An 18099-nucleotide genomic window follows, 5' to 3' on the forward strand; every position below is an offset into this window, starting at 1 on the left:
AAAACATAACAAAAAGCTCTAATAAGAAGAAAGGGAAAGAAGACTGGCATGTGCCCTTGCCGAGTGTCATGGAATCTTGGACTAATGCCATAGGCGAATCTATGTATATTATGTATATGTTAATATGGCAATTGCCCCTATTGAGATTTGAAAATTTTAATTATTTTACAATTGCCCCCCACTCAAATAAAATAGTACGGGTCAATTTATTCTTTTTTTGGTAATGATTAAGGGGTTAAATGAGTTAATGACACCCATGTCCTATGACCTACTTAAAAATCTGAAACTGAAATAACGAGAAGTAACTCTTATATCCTCATATTTCCAATATGACAACTGACAAGCATTACGCCATTACCTTTGAAAGCTAAAGAGGTCATTTGAGTCATTTATTATTTTTTACAAGTTATTAACATTTGGGCTTTAGAGTTTCAAGGCATGTAGGCATCGGTTTTGATACTATCTAAGCTATTTGTTATGAAGCTATTTACAAATTACAAGTTCCTTTATGTTATTACCCAAAAAAATGAAAGATATTAATCATAATTTTCCATTAAAAATTTCATTTGTTTTTGGAAAATGAACTTTTTATGTGGTCAGATATTTACATTCTTTATTTTATTATTGTATTTTTTTGGCTTTGTGTTTTCCAAATGAAATAATTTACTTTTATAAATTACAGTTCTTATTTAATAATTTCATTGATTACCTTTATTATTTTCCCTTTTGGAATTTGTTACAAGTTTTTCATATATTTGTACCTGCATTTCGTTGCATTTATTTAATATATTATCTATTTTTATGTTTCTAAATACACTATTTTTTATCTTTGCATTGATGAGATATTTAAAATTATTTTTACTTTTATAATTTACTTTTTAACGCTTGTTTCTCTTAGACAACTGATATTGTTAAGGACTTTGTTAATTTTGTAATTTTTTCAATTGTGGGATGTATCTGTTTCTCCTAAAATGTTTAAAGTGAAAATATTTTAATCTTTAAAACTTTTATTTAAATTACTCAAGTGATATGTCGATATTATGATAATACTTGCCCCCATAATCAAAGGTCATGGATCCGCCATTGATTTATGCTAAAGCCATTGCAAATGTAAAATTGATTAGTTCAGGTTTAGATCATCCGATTAGACTGCTTTTGAATTGAGAATGAAAGTCCGGCCCATTCCTTGGAAGTTAAAAACTACATCGCCATATCCAAGACTCCCACACTGGAGATCCGATCACCAAGGCAACGAATGACAAAGAGACACCTCTCAAGTTTTAAGAAATCACACATAGATTTCTAGTCTAGGCACAATCTATGACGCGTTCACTGCACTGTGCAACAAAAGACGATATTGGTTGAACGTGATGGTAATCAACTAAATATGAACCATATTTAGTTAGTTATTTAATGGCATAAGAACCAACTTAGTTATTTAATGGCATAAAGAAAAATGATGCAGCCTGCCTACATCAGAATAAGAACCATATTACAAATCAACTTAGTCCATGATTTGCATCAGGATCACTGATTTCTTTTATCCAAATTAAAACTTAGTTTCTCAAGGTAGGTGGACTGTCCAAGTCTATCAAGTCTAAATCTAGTTGACTGGTTCTGCAGAACCGGTTTACTCTGAATTTCTGCACTTGCACTCTGTGTTACAAGCAAGGTTCGAAATTTCGATATGTATTGGGTTGTATCGGGGGCTTCTCGATATGCCCCTACATGGGGTGTTTTGGGGTTTAACCCGGTTCAGGGGGTAGACAGGCCTTAAACCGACCCAAGAAACCTTGCATATGGGCAAGGCTTACTACTTGGCAATATCAACGAGTAAACTAATGGAAGGCAACAGTTCTTTACCTGGTTCACATTTTGGTTTGGTGTGCAGAATGGCAGTTTGCAGTTAACAAAGGCTTCACCAAAACTGGAAGACGTTCAATGACAGTTTCCTCTGAGAATGATCATATATAATTCAATAGTTCATTTAACAATGCAAAAAGTATACATGGATGTGCTTTCATCATAGCATACACTTTTAGCAAAAATGGTCATTCTTGAAGCATATTCCAGGCAAAAGATGCCTATGAAGACCTAGCATGACACAATCTTCCTTTCACAAAAGAAGGGTATGAGACGTTTTTTTGCCACATGGATCATTGGCCAATGTGTTGTGTGCCAGATGGGAATTTTGACCGTTGGCAGCCAAATGCTAGTCATGTTATAGACATTTCTCTAGGATACTCAATAGCCAATCAAGTACCTGTTACCGGCAATTTTGTATGCTGGGTGCTAGGAAACTCCAATTATATCACAATCATTATCAATCAACCATTTCAACATCCAAATTTTCATTTCCTAGGTCAGAAAAAGAACTGACTGATTCAATAAGGTCACCAAATCTAAGAGGAGAATGTCGAGCAGCATACTGGAATAGGACCTGTAAGTATACCAAATAGTTAATTAACCAAGGAGGAGAAAATAAATCTTTCTAGCTTTTAAACAAGGTCAATTTTCTATGCTTGCAAGCTCTATTTTTACTATTCTCTGCTATTATAATGTGAAAATCTACTAAAGCTTCACTCCAAGGTCACACCCGTATAAATAGACTTCAAGGAGTGCCAAAAACTGCCATTTTTTGTTGTTCCTTGTCCATCCAACCATACTGGGAACTGTCTGAGATAGTTTTGGTCATTTATACAGAGACTGATAACACCAGTGAGGTCCTACTTGAAGCAAGTTGATAAAAGGGAAGAGGAAGTGCAGAAAGGATACTAGTTAGTGGCAAGAAAAGATCAGTAAACTTACAGCACAACAAGTTAAGTGTCTTTAAGATGGACTGAAATGGAAGAACAGGATTCATGCAAATTGGGAAGCCTATATGGAACATACTTTAGGCATATATGCTGCAGTATAGAAGCATTTATGGTTGACAGTTGGCACTTTTCATGGCACAGAATTTGATACAACAAGATAGTAGAGGACTAGAGGTAAATGCTCAATGATCTCAAGTTGTTTGAGACATAAGTGTATCCAGGCATAAGGCATACCACAAGATGGATCCTAGCGACAGCATACAACTACAATTTCACCTTGTATTACTAATTGAGAGCAATTGAAAAGGAACCACTTGAAATCACATAACTACTAACCTTAGAGTAACTATCTGCAAAAGCACGTGCACGGTTGGCCTTGCCAATATAATGTATGTTGGCCATCTCAAGCTTTCCATCTACAAATCTCATGCCTTCATCACTAACCGCAAAACGCACAAAACTTCCCGGTCGCAATCCTGACTGAAATTTTAAATTGGAGAATCTTCAAGTTCTAAATATTAAGTAGGAATACTGGACAACCAAACAAATCTGAGAAGAAAATAATTTATTTAATCATTCAAAATGTATTGAACATTCTCTGTATGTTTGAGGGATGTGACTATTTGACCCCATACAGCTAAATTATGAATATTAGTCAACCCATTCAATCAGGTCACTTCAGACAGCAGACCACTTTAGATGGGTCACTTCATACCTCACACCATGGTATCAAATAATATGTTGTAACTTTCATATTTCATACTTCCATTTTCATAGATATAGAAACACAAAATGCTACATATGTATACACAAGAATTATTATTATTATTTTTATTTTTAATTAACAATTACAGAAAAAGTGAACCATTTTAATAAACAATTCTGTCATCATTTGTAAATCAGGAATATAATGGGAGACTCATTGGTTCATGAAACAATTATTAGGCATTATGATTAATGCATTGATTATGTTTATATTTTTTTTTAAATCAAATTTTAGTAGTAACTTCTACTAAGGGTGGAATTTATCAAAAAAAAAAAAAAAACTTCTACTAAGGATGGAGATAGTGACTTTAAACTGCATTGTAAGTCCACATAAGGTTGACCGGCTAAGTAAACACAGTGCACTATTTGCATTTGCATGCCTTTTTAGTTTCCTTTTATCTTTTCCAACCAGATTGATGTAAATATCAGTTGGTATGTAACTTTGACATTTAAAATCATGGAGATGTACCACTATGTATGGTTCTTCATTTTCTCATTATGAAGAGCTGTAAATGGAATGCAAATAATTTCCAAGTTTTCATGTTTACTTTATCAATTGCTCAAATGTTAGTGCATGCTTCCTATTGTTGCCTAATGATTAATAAGTTTCTGAAATTTATTTAAAATTTCCTACTGTTGTTTTGGTGACATGATGCGTTTTGCATTCTGTTGAGGCCAAGATATACATTATATAGCATCTAAAACCTTAACTTGTGCTGATCTAAATTCTAAAACCATAGTGGTTGTCCTCTTATTTTCTGCATTCAAGTTCAAATTTGTAACTTCACACCTTCCAGTCATTTAAAATTGTTTTTTGGTCTTCTTATTGCAGGCAATGACTGAATTAGATTTTGAGTTTTATATTAAGCCCCTCAATTGGTGAATGAAGTGATTCTAGTGAATTTTCTCATTCTTTCACTCTTTCTCTCTCTTTCTTACCATTACCACTATATTATTGCTTTTGGATGCAAACTGGTGCTTCCAAAGTGTATCAATGTACATGTTTTGGACTGATTATTCATCAGAGAAAGTAACTTTCTGACATAATTTCAGATTTTCCTTCAGTTAGAGAAACCTTCTAGGAAAAAGTTATTTTAAAAACTATTGAAAACTTTAATAGTATACTTTCTAGATGAAATCACACCATATAATTATTAATACTCCTCAATCCCTTCAAGTCAACTGACCAAAATCCAAACATTTGCTTAGTTGTAGTACTTTTACCCTTCTTTTTTTTTTTTCTAGAAAATTCACATTTTAGTAGTGATTTCCACTTAATTTCTTTAATTTCAACTTCAACCACGTTAATCCACTCAAGTCAAACCATAGGCAGCAGCCACACCTATTGTAACCAATGTTTTAAAACACGGAGGCGTGACACGAGGCGTTCCACTACCTAGAGGCGTGAGGCGTAATTCAGAACGCAAGAGGCATAAGCCTCCCGAACACAAGGAGGCGTAAGCCTTCTTAAGAGGAGGGGGGTTAGGAGGAGGATGAAGAGGAAGGAGGGATCTCATTTTTAATAAAAATCTTTTATATTAAGAAGAATAAAGATGCATAATAGTAGTTCAAAGGGGGGGTCTTGTCGAAGAGAAGGCGAGCGAGCGAAGCGAGCTCAAAGCCCCCCAGCCGAAGGGGCAAGGGGAAAACCATTTTCTTTCCCCTTATTTTTTCTTCCCTTCCCTTTTCTTTCCTTTTCTCTTTTTTTCTTCTCTTTCCTTTCCTTTTCTTTCCCTTTCTTTTCTTTTCTTTTCCTTTCCTTTCCTTTTTTTTCTTTTTTCTTTTTTTTTTTCAAGTATTTTCATATCAGGTGTGCATGAGGCGCAAGAGGCGTATGCCTCTAGCATGCATCATGAAAAAAGCGCAAGAGGCATACGCCTCAGAGGTATCAGCGCCTCGCCTGGAGGCGTGCCTCCCACGCCTCCCACACCTTAACACTGATTGTAACTTATACCAATCAAAACCCTAACCTTTGAAGCCCTTCATGAAGATTTGGTTGCTATCAGTCCTACAGAACAAATTCTCTTTTTAATCATAAATTGCAGAACTGTTAGTTTTCTTGTTGTTATCAAATTAACCATATAATCATAAAGCCTCTGGAATCCCTTCAAGTCATTTGATCAAAATTCCCAATATTTCCTTAGTTCTAGCACTTTTATGGTTTTACCCTTTTATTTTTTACTTAAAATTTCTCCTTATTTCGAATCTCAACCATATTAATCTGCTCAAGTCCATTTATACACATAAGCCACACCTATCTTAACCTATTGCATTAGGTTTTGCTTGCTTTACCAGGTCTATATCAAATTCTTTTTTTCAATCATAAATTGCATAACTGTTTATTTTCTGGTTAATGTCAAACTAAAAATTGGGCAGCTCTATTCCTCGAAGAGGTTTTACCTATTGTATAACATGAACTTTGTGGAAACAGCAGGTTGCAGGTTGCAAAGACTCAAGCTAAAAGCACATGGAAACTTTTTATTCAATTCTTTATTGGAAATTATCGATACATTGTTCATCTAGCTTAACATTCATAGTTTAAAAGAGAGGTATCAGGTTGCAAAACTGAACCTGATACCCAGATTGGAAAACAACTAAGAATTCATTCCAAAAGATAGAAAGAAAGTACCTTCTGCACAAAATCTCCATCCAAGCACCCAAAGACAACAGGAGGATCATCTGATGTAGTTAATCTACCATCCTCTTGCAGATCAAGGACAACCTATAATCATGCAAACTCAAAGCTAACTCATTGCACAAATGGTTAACAACCCAAAGACATGCTTGGTCAACAAGAATAGGACAAATAGAACTTATCCCAGCAAGGGGGGTTAAGGAAATGAAATATAAAATCAATTTCATGAGAAAATTTTAAGTTCTCTCTCTCTCTCTCTACAATATCCAATGAAGATCTGATGCTATGGAGAGCCTACAGCTAAATAGTGTTTCCAGGTAAGATCCCCTTTTTCTTTTTCTTGCAGCAGGCTGTTCTTTCTTTTTCTTCCTCACTACCTTGTTTGTTGCATAATCACTAATCTCTCTTTATTTATAATATGTAGCAGAAACCACCATTTCTCATGGGCTTTAATATAACAATACAACAAAAAGGGTATTTTTTTGTAAACTTTCTAGTCTTTTTTCTAAAAGATTCTGCTTTTATTTTTAGGATATTAGTTGAGTGGCTTGTGCATTTACATTTATGAGAGAAGTAAGTGAATAAAATATCAGGATGGTTACCAATACTGACATGAATCCCAAGGAAATATCAGCATTATATAAGTATATAACAAAAATGTCAATAGTTCGTTAAAAATATTAAAGGGGAAAATAACATTTTGTTTATGTTGGCTGACATAAATTGCTCCCCAAGCATTACAACATGAGTCACTTGTAAGTCAGTTTGAAATGAATGCGGTCCTTAACATAATTCATAATGGATTACTGGTGTTATATAACAATATTCCATATAAAGACTGAAAATAGTGTCTAAATAGGCGCTTAGTGAATTGTGATGCAGGACACAACAAAAATTCCATAAAGGATGCATGGAATCAACATGTCAGTTCTGCATGGAAACATTTAACACATTTTCCATATCTTTATATGAGTTGCATAATTCCATTGAAATTACAAGGTCAATGAGTAATGCAACAAAGGGATACCTGTTGCTGGGTTGGAACTTGTCCATTACTGTCTGTATCAAGGACATATTGACTACAGTTTTCATCCTTCCAGACTAATGCCAGTGGTGTGTTTCCAGTCTGGTAATGAGCATGCCTAGAGAAACAAGCAATGCAAACAACATTAAGAAGATATAGAAATCATTAAAAAGAAAAACCAATTAACTTGATACTCAGTGAGCTACCATGTGAGGAAGAGAACAGTTTCCATGAGCCAAAAAACCCATACTGGTTGGACTGTGTCAACATAACCATGTACAGCAATATGGCTTAAGTTAAAAGAGACCAAGCATTGTGGCAGGGAAGCCAGGCAATTATGAAATAACAGATTAATAATGGCTACTTAGTGCATCCATAAAGTTTCTTACTCAAGGTAAAAGTTAAACCTCTAAAAGAAGTTATATGATGACATATTGACACAAATTGGAGGGCATACACTTATGCAACTATATGGATTGAAAATCTTTCAAATGCACTACAAATCCAGGAAAGAGGGGAGAAGGGTCTTACTTGTTGTAGAACAAAAGCCCATCTTTCACATACGGCACAACGCCTGTGTATGCTGTGTGTAAACCAATTTGGTTACACTCATAGATGGGAACCAAACTAAATCTGTACTTATGATATAAGGAAGGAGGGTCACAAGCTCCTGTCTCTGCAAGCTTGGAGTTCAACCAAAAGAATCTGAACTCAGCACTGCAGTCATAAAGTGAGTATCCTCGCCAGCAAACCATGTCAATCACATAGTAAGTCTGATCCGGCTGCAAGTGACCATTGCCAATAATAAAATTAACTGGGCTATAGACAAACATGGATGCAAAACCTTCTATCTAAAAGAGATGGCAAAAGATCTCACCTCATGAAAAATGCAATCGAGGATACAAAATGAGTGAGCAGGACCAGAGATGTCTCTTGTCCTGGCTCCATTCGGCAAAGCAGATGGGAAATGATGCAAGATGGAGCCATTCCGAAGCCTACTGACCGTTGTTCCATTGGAAGAAACCACAAAGCATCGTTTCCCAGAAGGTCTTGCAAAAACATACCTAGCAAAGCACAACTCATTAACAAGTTGCTTTCGGGTAAGAGTTAATTTAAACATATTAAATACAGCTCAATATTATCTCATCATATAACCTTATTGTAAATGCCACAAATCGGCTATTTTCTTCTCCTAGTAACTTCAAACAATTTATTAACAACAAGGAAGCCTCCAAAGCCCGTAAATTCAAAGTTCAGCAGCTATTAACTTTTAGTTAGTACTTCCTTCAACAAAAAGTAACTTCAACTCTTGCCCTATTACCCAATTCTAAATTCTAACAATTTCGTAAGAATACTCGAACTCCCTATTATTAAAGAGAGAAGTAAAAAATTTCCAACACGAACATCAAAATATCTAGTCCAACTATCTAAATAATTCACTAAACACTGATTCAAATACTTAAGTATGACACCATTGATAAATCGAAGACAATAAAACAGGAGGAAAGTCAAAGAGGATAAAACAAAATGAAAGAGGAGAATCAAACCAATCGGTATTTAATCGAGGGGGGACGTCGATCATCCACTCAGGGAGCATGAGCTGTCGCGCGAACCATTTACGAGCTTCGGAGCCTTTAAGTTTCGAGGCCTGAAGAATGTCGAGATCCTTCGAGAGAGTTTCCTGTTCGGATTCCACCGTTTCGGATTCAGGTCCCAATTCGGCTTCTGGTTCAGTATTCTGGTTTTGAAGGGAAAGGACAGACGATGCTAAGTGGCGGGCCTGGTGCTGAGAGTCCCGCCGATTCTGTGCCTGACGAAGCAGCGCAAGCTCTCGGCGTTTCTGCTGATCTGAGATGGCCGGGCGTTTGAACGGACGGCGGAGATCGCGGGGCGGCATCCTGGTGTTTTAATGCACCCACTGTTTACCCTCGCTTCAGACGCGCCCTTCTTTTCTGTAGTAAACCCTAGCTGATGGCTTGAATTTTGAAAATCAAAATGACACACATCACACAATCTTTCGGTTTTCCTCTCCACTCCAGTCTCCGCAGGGCGCAAAAGTTCTATTTGAATCGAGTCAGTTGGGACTTGGGAGACGAGGAATAAGGGGAAGAAGATGGAGTATAAAAGTAGAGCCATATTTACAATAATGTCCTTTCTTATGAACAAATTCACTTACAAACCCCTCGATCAGAATAAAGTAAAATAATGATCCTTGTCCTATCAATATTGGAGACCTCTCTCTGCGACTCTGCCCCCCCTCCTCCCCTCTCTCTCTCTCTGAGGCTCTGAGTTTGTAGAGCTTAGAAAGACTCCATTTTCCTCTTGTAGCTAGGACGTCAATCGATTAGAATCAGAGGAAACTGAAAAACAATCAATAGTTCTTGCAAAAAATGGATCATTCGTTATGGGAGCATTTACCGCTATTGTTGAGGTCGAACTCTAAAGAATCGGTCGAGTACATTCTACAGAGTCTATGGAGAACTCGGAAGACTGGTCTCGACCCCGCCGAGCGCCATATCATCGGAGAAATACTCCAACTTCCAAATGACAGTGACCTCGACCCCGTAAGTTCTCTTCAATTCTTTCACTTCCCCAAGGACCCCCAACTTCTCTGTCTGTGTGTGCTTTGAAAGTGCTCACTCTTTAAGTGGTAGTAATCATGGACAAACTTTTTTTTTGGTAAGTAAAGGATTTCATTAACCAGAAGAAAACAACAAGACTACAACCCAAATAACAAGCGCACTCAACACACACACACAAGCAACACCATAACACACAAAAACTAAAACCCACACTACACCAGGAACGGAACAGGAACACAGACAAACTACGCAACAACTAAACTCTTAATCAGAGAAAAAAATCCACTACAGGGGATGATTAAATCTTCTATCCCCAGCTTCTTCAAGGTCCGAATACAGAAACTCATTTAACCAAGCCGAGGATTGCAGCCATAAAGCTTCCTGATTGCATGCACCCCTCTTTGCAAACTCATGAGTAACTTTCTTGCCATCCTTGCAGAGGAAAATTCACATGAGATAACTTGAAAATGTCAATAAAGGTAGGCCAGTTCCATGGGAGGCAATTCACAAACTCCTCCCTTCATTTCTCAATCATATCAGATTTGATCTCAACTCAGGTAACAAAATCAAATTCTGGGAAGATATTTGGGTGGGTGACTCTTCTTTAAAAACCTTTTCCCTTCAATTTTTGCTCTCTCCTCCCTCAAAGGTAGGCCGGTTGCTGACTTCCTTGCTCCTTGTCCATCCCTGTCTGGTCTTGCCTGGAATCTGGGACTTTGCAGAAATGTTAGGGACTCAGAATTGGGCTCATTGTCCTCTCTACTCCAGCTGCTCGATGAGGTGTTTCTAGACACTTCTAAACAAGACACTAGACTTTTGGGCTCTTCATCCTTCCGGAGTTTTCAGCTGTGCCTCCTTTTTCAAGTCCTTGTCTTCTCCTGCCCAACCTGGGGTACCTTTCCCTGTACATACAAGAAGTTTGGTGTCGATCTATCCCCCACAAGTGGGTGCCTTTTGTTTGGAGGTCTATCATAGTGCAATTAACACTAGTGATCTGATGCAGAGGAAAGACCTGGTTGGTGCCTTTCACCAAATTGGTGCTGTTTATGTAAATCAAATGGTGAGAATGCCTTTCATATTCTTGTCTCCTGTTCTCTTGCTAGTAGTATTTGGGGTTGGTTCTTCTTCCTATTTGTATGCAGGTGGGACGCCCTGGTAAGCCTGGAGAGATTGTTTGAGCCATCTACTTTTAGATGGCCAGAGCGAAGAGGGAGAATACTGTGGAGGTGCACAAGGGCAGCAGTGCTACACTGCTATGGGTACTATGGGAGGAAAGAAATCTGAGAATATTTGAAGACAAGAAAAGATGCAAGGAAGAACTGATAGAAAGTATCATGATAAAGGTGACTTCATGGGTGAAAACACTGAATTTATTTTCAAAATTTACAGTGGATGATATAATTAGGAATTGGAGGACAGTTGCTTCCTCTTTTTTTTTTTTTTTTTGATAATTACAGTTGCTTTCTCTTCATCGGTAAAAAAGAATGTCTTGAAGGATTGGGAACCCCCTGAACCAGGTTTTATCAAATTAAACTTTGATGGCAGCAGTTTTGGTAACCCAGGAAGATCTGGAATTGGAGGGATTATAAGAAATGAAAGAGGAATTGTGTTGGGGCTGTTTTCGGGTCCCATTGGAATTAGAAATTTCACTACAGCTGAACTGAAGGCAATGATATATGGGATACAAAAAGCTAAGGAGCTGGGGGTGGCTGGTTGTGGAAGGTGATTCCAAAGTGATCATCAGTTGGCTAAAAAAAAATGACAGCACACCCTGGTTATTTAGAAATGACATCAAGAAGATTAAAAGCCTATCCAAGGACCTGCAGCTATCAATTCAGTGGAGCCCTAGAGCAGCAAATGGATTTGCAGACCAGCTAGCCAAACAAGGGGTAAACAGGGATCATTGTTTCTGGGCTCAGCTGTAAGAATGAAAAATCAATCTAATAGTGGATACGTTAAATTGTAGTGGGGTAACTGAGGCTACTCGTAACCTGTAACCTCTGTAATTTCTCTTTACATTAATGGGATTTCTTTTTATTGATAAAAAGTGTCAATAAAGGCCAGACATTTGTAACTGCATCAAAAGGTTGATTAGAGATGGGATTAACAGAAGATTGTGAATGAGTGAATCACTTTCTATAACCAAGTTTCAGAAGCCAAGCTATAATACATCCTTCCCTTATGGCAAAAAATTCAGCATAATCAGCAGAAGAAGCACAATAGGGACCATATTTTTCCAACATAAAAGACCTATTTGAATCCCTGAAAACAACACCAAAACCACCAACACCATTCTTAATGAAACTTCCATTCATATTTGCTTTTACAAGACCATACCCTGGCCTTTGCCAAAAAACAGTTCCATATTGCATATTTGCTCTGCTACCCCTAAATCACAGAAGTTTGAGATTTTGCCTCTGCCCCACCTACCCGAACCAGAATCAATAAGTTCTTTAACCCATTTTAAGTCATTTGGGTTAACCCTAGGACCATAAGGTTTCAAGTTTGGCATTTTTTTCAATACAAGGGTCATTTTTTTTGATAGGTTTCAATCCAAGGGTCATCCTAAATACTAATTTGATCACCTTTTGTTGCTTGCAACAAGCCCCACTTCAAAGGACATCCCTCCCTCCTAGTAAACTCCTGAAGCCCAAATGAGCATTTCTTGGGAGTTTGAAGAGACCAAAAGCTCATACTCTTTAAGTACCTCCCTTCAATTAGGTTAGGCCACAGACTGCCTTGGTTAGTACAAAATCTCCAAGCAAGTTTTGCCAAGAAAGTTTTGTTGAAAGCTTGGGGGAAAGCCCAATGGTTTTCTATATACAAAAATATCCGGATGCAAGTGTAAGCACTGGTTATAATTCTATTCTCAAAAGTATAGGCCAGATAATTGTTAGGGAAGATTTTCTTGTTTCGGTAAACCAAATGTAGCGTTGGAATTCAAGAAAAACTAGAAAACCAAATGTAGCATTGGAATTCTTTTCAACTATTCACGTAGAATCAAGTTCCCTTTTATTAGCTTCTCAAAGTTGAAGAGGCCAGTGGACATTTGATTAAAATCATGAATTGTATTAAATCGACTTGAAATTGTATAATCATTTGATTGAGTGAACTCTTAGTAGTTTCTAAACCAAGCATAAAAAAGGCAATTACATTGATGTAGAATACTAACTGTTTTACTAAAGTTTGACTACATGATTTTTCCGTTGTCGGTTTCTTTAATGTTGTCACTACATATCTTTTTCAACGATACTTAGTTGTATTCTATTTGCAATCAATTCCATTTGGAATCCTACTTATCTCGCTTTTTATGCTATACAGCTTTTGGTATGCCTCCGTGTATTGATCCGGAGGTGTGCTTATGAAAATGTTAATAAGGATGAGATTCAAAAACTCTTTCCTCCTGAGGTCTCACCTGAACTACAAAGACTTCTAATACTTTTGCTGCAAAAGTTTCAAAGGGAGTGGAGGGATGATGCACTCAAGGATCAGGTATAGGATTTCAGTTACTGTATCTGTTTAGAGTAGTGTAGTTCATTAATGATGAATAGTTGGTATCCAGTTTTTCTTTTCTAATAAATTTGTCTTGTTACTTATAAAAAAAATAATGATGAATAGTTGGGGTGTCCGATTCATCCTGCCACTGCCAACGCCATAGGTGGTGAGCATGCACATATTGGCTCTGCCCAGGTGATATTTGGAGCCAAGAGTCAAGTAAATGGATGGTCTAACTCAGTCATATCATTTTTACTGTTTGACCTATACTTTTTCTCTAAGAACAGTCATCCTTATGTTTTCTGACCATCAAAGCTACTGGATGGATGGGGCAGTTGGGATCATTGCATTGTGTCAGATATTGGTGGAGGTGCTTTGCTAGTGGAATCCAATAATTTCTTTAGTGCTACACCTGTAGCCTCTTCCTAATGTGCACCATATGCATGGCAGAGTTGGGTGGGTTTGGAGAATATGAATGATGTATTTTCTCTTGTTGAATAAAATGAGATTTAATAATAAGTTTTTTTTTTATATTCGAGATTTAATAATATATTGAGTGGCTCAACCCAATTCTTTCATTGCATTTGATCATTTTACTCCTTTAACTATCTCTGTTTTTTTCTTTTTTTTGATAATTGAACCTTTAACAATCTCTGTTCATCAACGATCATTTTGCCCATATTGATCAACCAACACATCATTGCCTAAAATACAAGATCAATCAACACATGTTACAGGATAAGCAGATAGGATAAACTGAAGTCAAAGAATTTGTTTTTGTAACTTATCATAGCAACATTAACCAATTTGGAGAAACATGATATCTAATCAAGAATATGTTTCTATATCAAATTTCCAGGTTACTATACCACGTTTGAAGGCAATGACATGGAATATGGCAAATCAAGACATAGAATTGACTGACCCTGTTGCTGTTATTAATTTGAAGGTATTGTTGCAAGGAATTTCCTATGAGTTCTATTTGCTTCTGGTCTAATCCTTTTCTGCCAGTTTAGGAAAGTAAAGACTGAAAATTGGAAGTTTGGAACTCCTTTCCAAGAAGTTATGTGATTTATTATGCCCATTAACATGACTTTTTCTGCAGCTTCAGGATGATACACAGTCTCTCCAAGGAGAATCAGATGTGAAGTTCCAATTGACAAAAGATACTCTAGAAACAATGTTGAGGTCAATGTACTATATAAGAGACCAGTTATCTGGCATGGTAAGCGTTATTCTTGTCATTTGCTGATGAGCACATGATTTGAATGGTATGCTATACTCAATGGACAAAACTTGTATTGCCAGGAGGAGAATTCAAATGGACATCTTCAAGCCCATGAAACTAGTACGGTATAGTCCATAGGGATTCTTCAACTAGAAGGGTATGTGTCTAGTCACAGAATTAGCTAATGAACACAGATTTCATTATCTAAGAGATCCATCAAGCTAACAGTGGAACACTGAATCATCTAAATGTGTGGACAGTCAGAGGTTGCAAGTTCTGGTGATGCATTTTATAGTGCTAAAAATAGATTAGTAATGTATCACTCAATTCTTTCTGTGACGTCTGGAATAGTTTATCATTCACAAGTTTGCAAATTTTGATGATACTTTTTCCTGGTTTCTAAACTATCAATGCTTAGCACTTCAACTGTGCAGCTCCACTGGCATGTGCTATTTTCTTGTTGATCAAGTTAGTAATACCACTTGACTTCTCCATTCTCATATGACAATTTGGACACCATACAACTGCATTTTCTTTTATGATTTATAATGATATTCTATTCCTTGAGGAATTGCAATTAGCTGGATGCTTATTTGGTTAATTTAACTGTTATGTATTTCAGCCAAGGGCATAGAATGTTGGTTTTTTTTTTTTACATTTTAACTTTTAAGGAAACAATGAATAGAATGATGAAATTGTAGGTAAAGGAAGCAAGTAACAAGTGCTTGTTCACAGTGAAAACACAGAAACTGAAACGTTTCTTTATTCAGCCAAGTTTCTAAAAGCAAGGAAAAAGGATCTTGTCTTGGGGGAGGGGATGCTGAAATTGTTAAAAAAGGACCAAGACTGGATCTACCACATAATTTATTGAACAACCAGGCATAAAACCAAAACCCCACCACACCTACGTCTCTCTTTTATCCTTCTCCAACATATTACTTACTTTTCAGGCCTTGTTTGGATGCCAAATGAAAAGATTCCACAATGGACATTTTGGAGCACCGAGCACAACTTCACCAAGAAAGTGAATCAACTGTAGTTAAAAAGAAACATTGGGATACAGTGAATTATATATCCCAATGTTATATTTCTTGACAGCATGAAATAAATCCAATTCTGGAAACCTTGGCATGTGTGAGAGTGCTATATGAAACTGAAATGAAATGTGCCCCCTTCATGTGGCGTCTGTCCAAGCAGTGCTTCAATGTTTACACTTTCACTATGCAGTTTCTCCGGACACTTTCATTATGCTAAAAGATGATTTGCAGAAGTAAAACTAAGAAAACCAAGCAATGAAGTTCCACTTCTGGTCTGTTCCCATCCGAAGGTACGCGGAGAAGAACAATGTTATCAACCACAGGACCGCATGGAACAAGATCTCTGCTCCGATTCTCGTTGAAGCTAACAAAGCTGATCGAAGCTGGATTTGTATCCGTCTTGAATGTCATGGAACAATTCTGGGTTGAGCCGGTCCCGTTGCTCCGCATTGTGAAGTTCTGAACAGTATTTCCTACTTGGGCCCATACAATCAAGTTTCCAATGAATTCCAGGCTATAAGTAGACCCTAGTTCCAGAGGGAGACTCGTTTCGATCCCGTAAGGAGCACCAGAAACAATCTCGATTGCGGCATTCCCTTCTGGAACTGAATAATGTTCAGAGTTTAAATATTTGACCCTTCCTATCACGAACCAGTCATGTAGCACGGAATGTGTCACCTGGATTTTCATCAAGGAGAATACCCTCCGTGGAGTTTCGCAGGAAAGCTGAACCTGCTTCGAATCCGCTGTTCCATATGAGACTATCTGTAATTTGATCCATCGGATCTGATTGTACGATTAAATGAATGCTACAAAGAATTTATGTCATTGTTACATTGTTCCAAGACTGACCCAGACGAACTCGAGATTAAGGTAATGTTTGGCATCGATGCTGATTCTTCTTTATTAATTTTTTAAAAATCAGTAAATTTTGTTATTTGGTATCATTTCTGTCATGTAAGCTGATTTATAAAGAATTGGCCGAGTCTGGTACCGATTCTCAAGGGCCGATTATTTTTATACTAGAGTTATTATTTAATGCCATGTTGGAGGCCATATCATCCTCAAAAAATCGAAATCAACTAGAAATCAGGAAATCATAAAAAAAAAAGAGTAATCCCTGAAAAAGGCTGATTTCAAGAATTGATTTTTAGCAGATTTCTTAAAAATAACCAAAATAGGCCAACCAAACAGACATTTCAATTTTCAAGCGGATTCCTCTAATGCTGATGTGGCCCCGGCGTGGCAGTGATTTTCAAGAAATCATCATCGATCCAAATATCACCCAAGCTCGAATTCCACATATCCTATTAAATGAACAGTTGGTATGACCGCCAGTGAAGGAGAGAATGAGAACTACGTACCTCCGTATGATCCCGGCATCCCTAACCTCTTGAGAAGAAACGTATCAACCACAGGCCCGCAGGCGTTATCAGAGTCCCAATCAGTTGGTTGGCTTCGAATCACTAGGTTGACAAGTTCGTCATCGTCACGGCCACCCCACCCCCCTAAATGGAGACTATGGCTTTCCCAAGTCTCCGTTCCATATCGTTTCTCCAAGGTGAACAGTCTCGACACACCAGGCACAGAAATATTGACAGCGACTGTGGTGGAGATAGAACAATTCTGGCCTAGTCCTGGAGCAAGGGTGATTGTGAGAACATAGTAATCGTAGTCCTCCTTGGTTGCTCTAAATGTCTGACTGATCTTGCCATGAGGACCCAACTGTATTGCGTGACCATTCCCCGGTAACGACATATTGGGGCCGGCCATTACATACCGGACTGTACCTTCGAAGGTCCAGCCAGGAATGCTGTTGGTTTCAGTTAAGAGCATGAAAGGAGTGGTGGGGTGGGCAGTAATATTGCGCGGTGAAGATTCAAAGTCTGCATTCTGAAGTAGATCTGCAAAAGATGGTAGTTTAATTAGTTGGCCGCAGCTTCAATTTTTTATGGGAACTTCAGAGACTAGATAGTATTTTCCCAGCCTTCTTGTTTCTAAATTCTAATAGCCTGAGAATTGCTACCAAAAAAGAAAACAGTAGGAAGTGGGCTATTGGGGACTTACCAGCTGCATATGCCACTACTGCAAGGAGTGGGAGAAAGAACTATTGCTAGCTTCATGGTTTGCTCCTAAAGAGCAAGCAGGCAGGCCACATGGAATTGGAGATAGGTTGACTTTATATATGTAAGTAGTACAGTGTACACTGTACACAAAGTCCGACTTTGGCCTTGAAGCGGAGTTGCTTAAGCCTTAAAACGTGGGAAATCCAATGGGATCTAGTCAATAAGCCCAAGTTGATAGGTTGGTCATTTTGGCCAAGCTTTTCATAACCCTCAATATAAGTAATGGAATATAGCATTCCTTTTATTGTTTACATCTCCATAGGATGGACCAGCAAGATCCACCCTTTTCATTCAAGCTCAAGGCAAACTGCCTGTAGTATCCAACCACCTTCGTTGCTCCTGTGAGTATCCTGTTTTTCTTCATATTTTGTGCTGCATTCCTTCCCTGGAC

The 18099-nt window shown here is 37.5% G+C and overlaps 3 protein-coding genes across 6 annotated transcripts; 1 reads left to right on the forward strand and 2 right to left on the reverse strand.

Annotated features, from left to right (window-relative positions):
• Positions 1 to 1941: 1941 nt before the first annotated feature.
• Positions 1942 to 9142, reverse strand: LOC104592896 (snurportin-1 protein). Its single transcript, XM_010252431.3, has 7 exons — positions 8788 to 9142; positions 8118 to 8304; positions 7772 to 8022; positions 7244 to 7358; positions 6211 to 6303; positions 3153 to 3296; positions 1942 to 2440 (listed from the first exon to the last, which is right to left on the reverse strand). Exons 1-7 carry the CDS (start codon positions 9135 to 9137, stop codon positions 2324 to 2326), a joined length of 1257 nt encoding a protein of 418 aa, XP_010250733.1. The 5' UTR covers positions 9138 to 9142; the 3' UTR covers positions 1942 to 2323.
• Positions 9143 to 9630: 488 nt separating this feature from the next.
• Positions 9631 to 16529, forward strand: LOC104592897 (uncharacterized). Of its 4 annotated transcripts, none has more exons than XM_088900642.1 (6): positions 9631 to 9804; positions 13144 to 13314; positions 14177 to 14266; positions 14423 to 14542; positions 14626 to 14702; positions 15773 to 16529. In XM_088900642.1, the coding sequence occupies exons 1-5, from the start codon at positions 9631 to 9633 to the stop codon at positions 14674 to 14676; spliced, it is 606 nt and encodes a 201-aa protein (XP_088756768.1). In that variant the 3' UTR covers positions 14677 to 14702; positions 15773 to 16529. The 4 variants fall into 4 exon arrangements, with proteins under 4 accessions (XP_088756768.1, XP_010250735.1, XP_010250736.1 ...); XM_010252434.2 differs by adding an exon at positions 10826 to 11165 and having other exon boundaries at positions 9666 to 9804; positions 14626 to 16529; XM_088900643.1 differs by lacking the exon at positions 9631 to 9804 and adding exons at positions 10826 to 10882; positions 10965 to 11165 and having other exon boundaries at positions 14626 to 16529.
• LOC104593273 (protein DUF642 L-GALACTONO-1,4-LACTONE-RESPONSIVE GENE 2) lies at positions 15796 to 17355 on the reverse strand. Its single transcript, XM_088902290.1, has 3 exons — positions 16947 to 17355; positions 16285 to 16368; positions 15796 to 16187 (listed from the first exon to the last, which is right to left on the reverse strand). Exons 1-3 carry the CDS (start codon positions 17353 to 17355, stop codon positions 15796 to 15798), a joined length of 885 nt encoding a protein of 294 aa, XP_088758416.1.
• Positions 17356 to 18099: the final 744 nt, after the last annotated feature.

Source organism: Nelumbo nucifera, chromosome 3, assembly GCF_055504915.1.
Source record: "Nelumbo nucifera cultivar China Antique chromosome 3, China Antique-T2T, whole genome shotgun sequence".
NCBI lineage: Eukaryota > Viridiplantae > Streptophyta > Magnoliopsida > Proteales > Nelumbonaceae > Nelumbo > Nelumbo nucifera.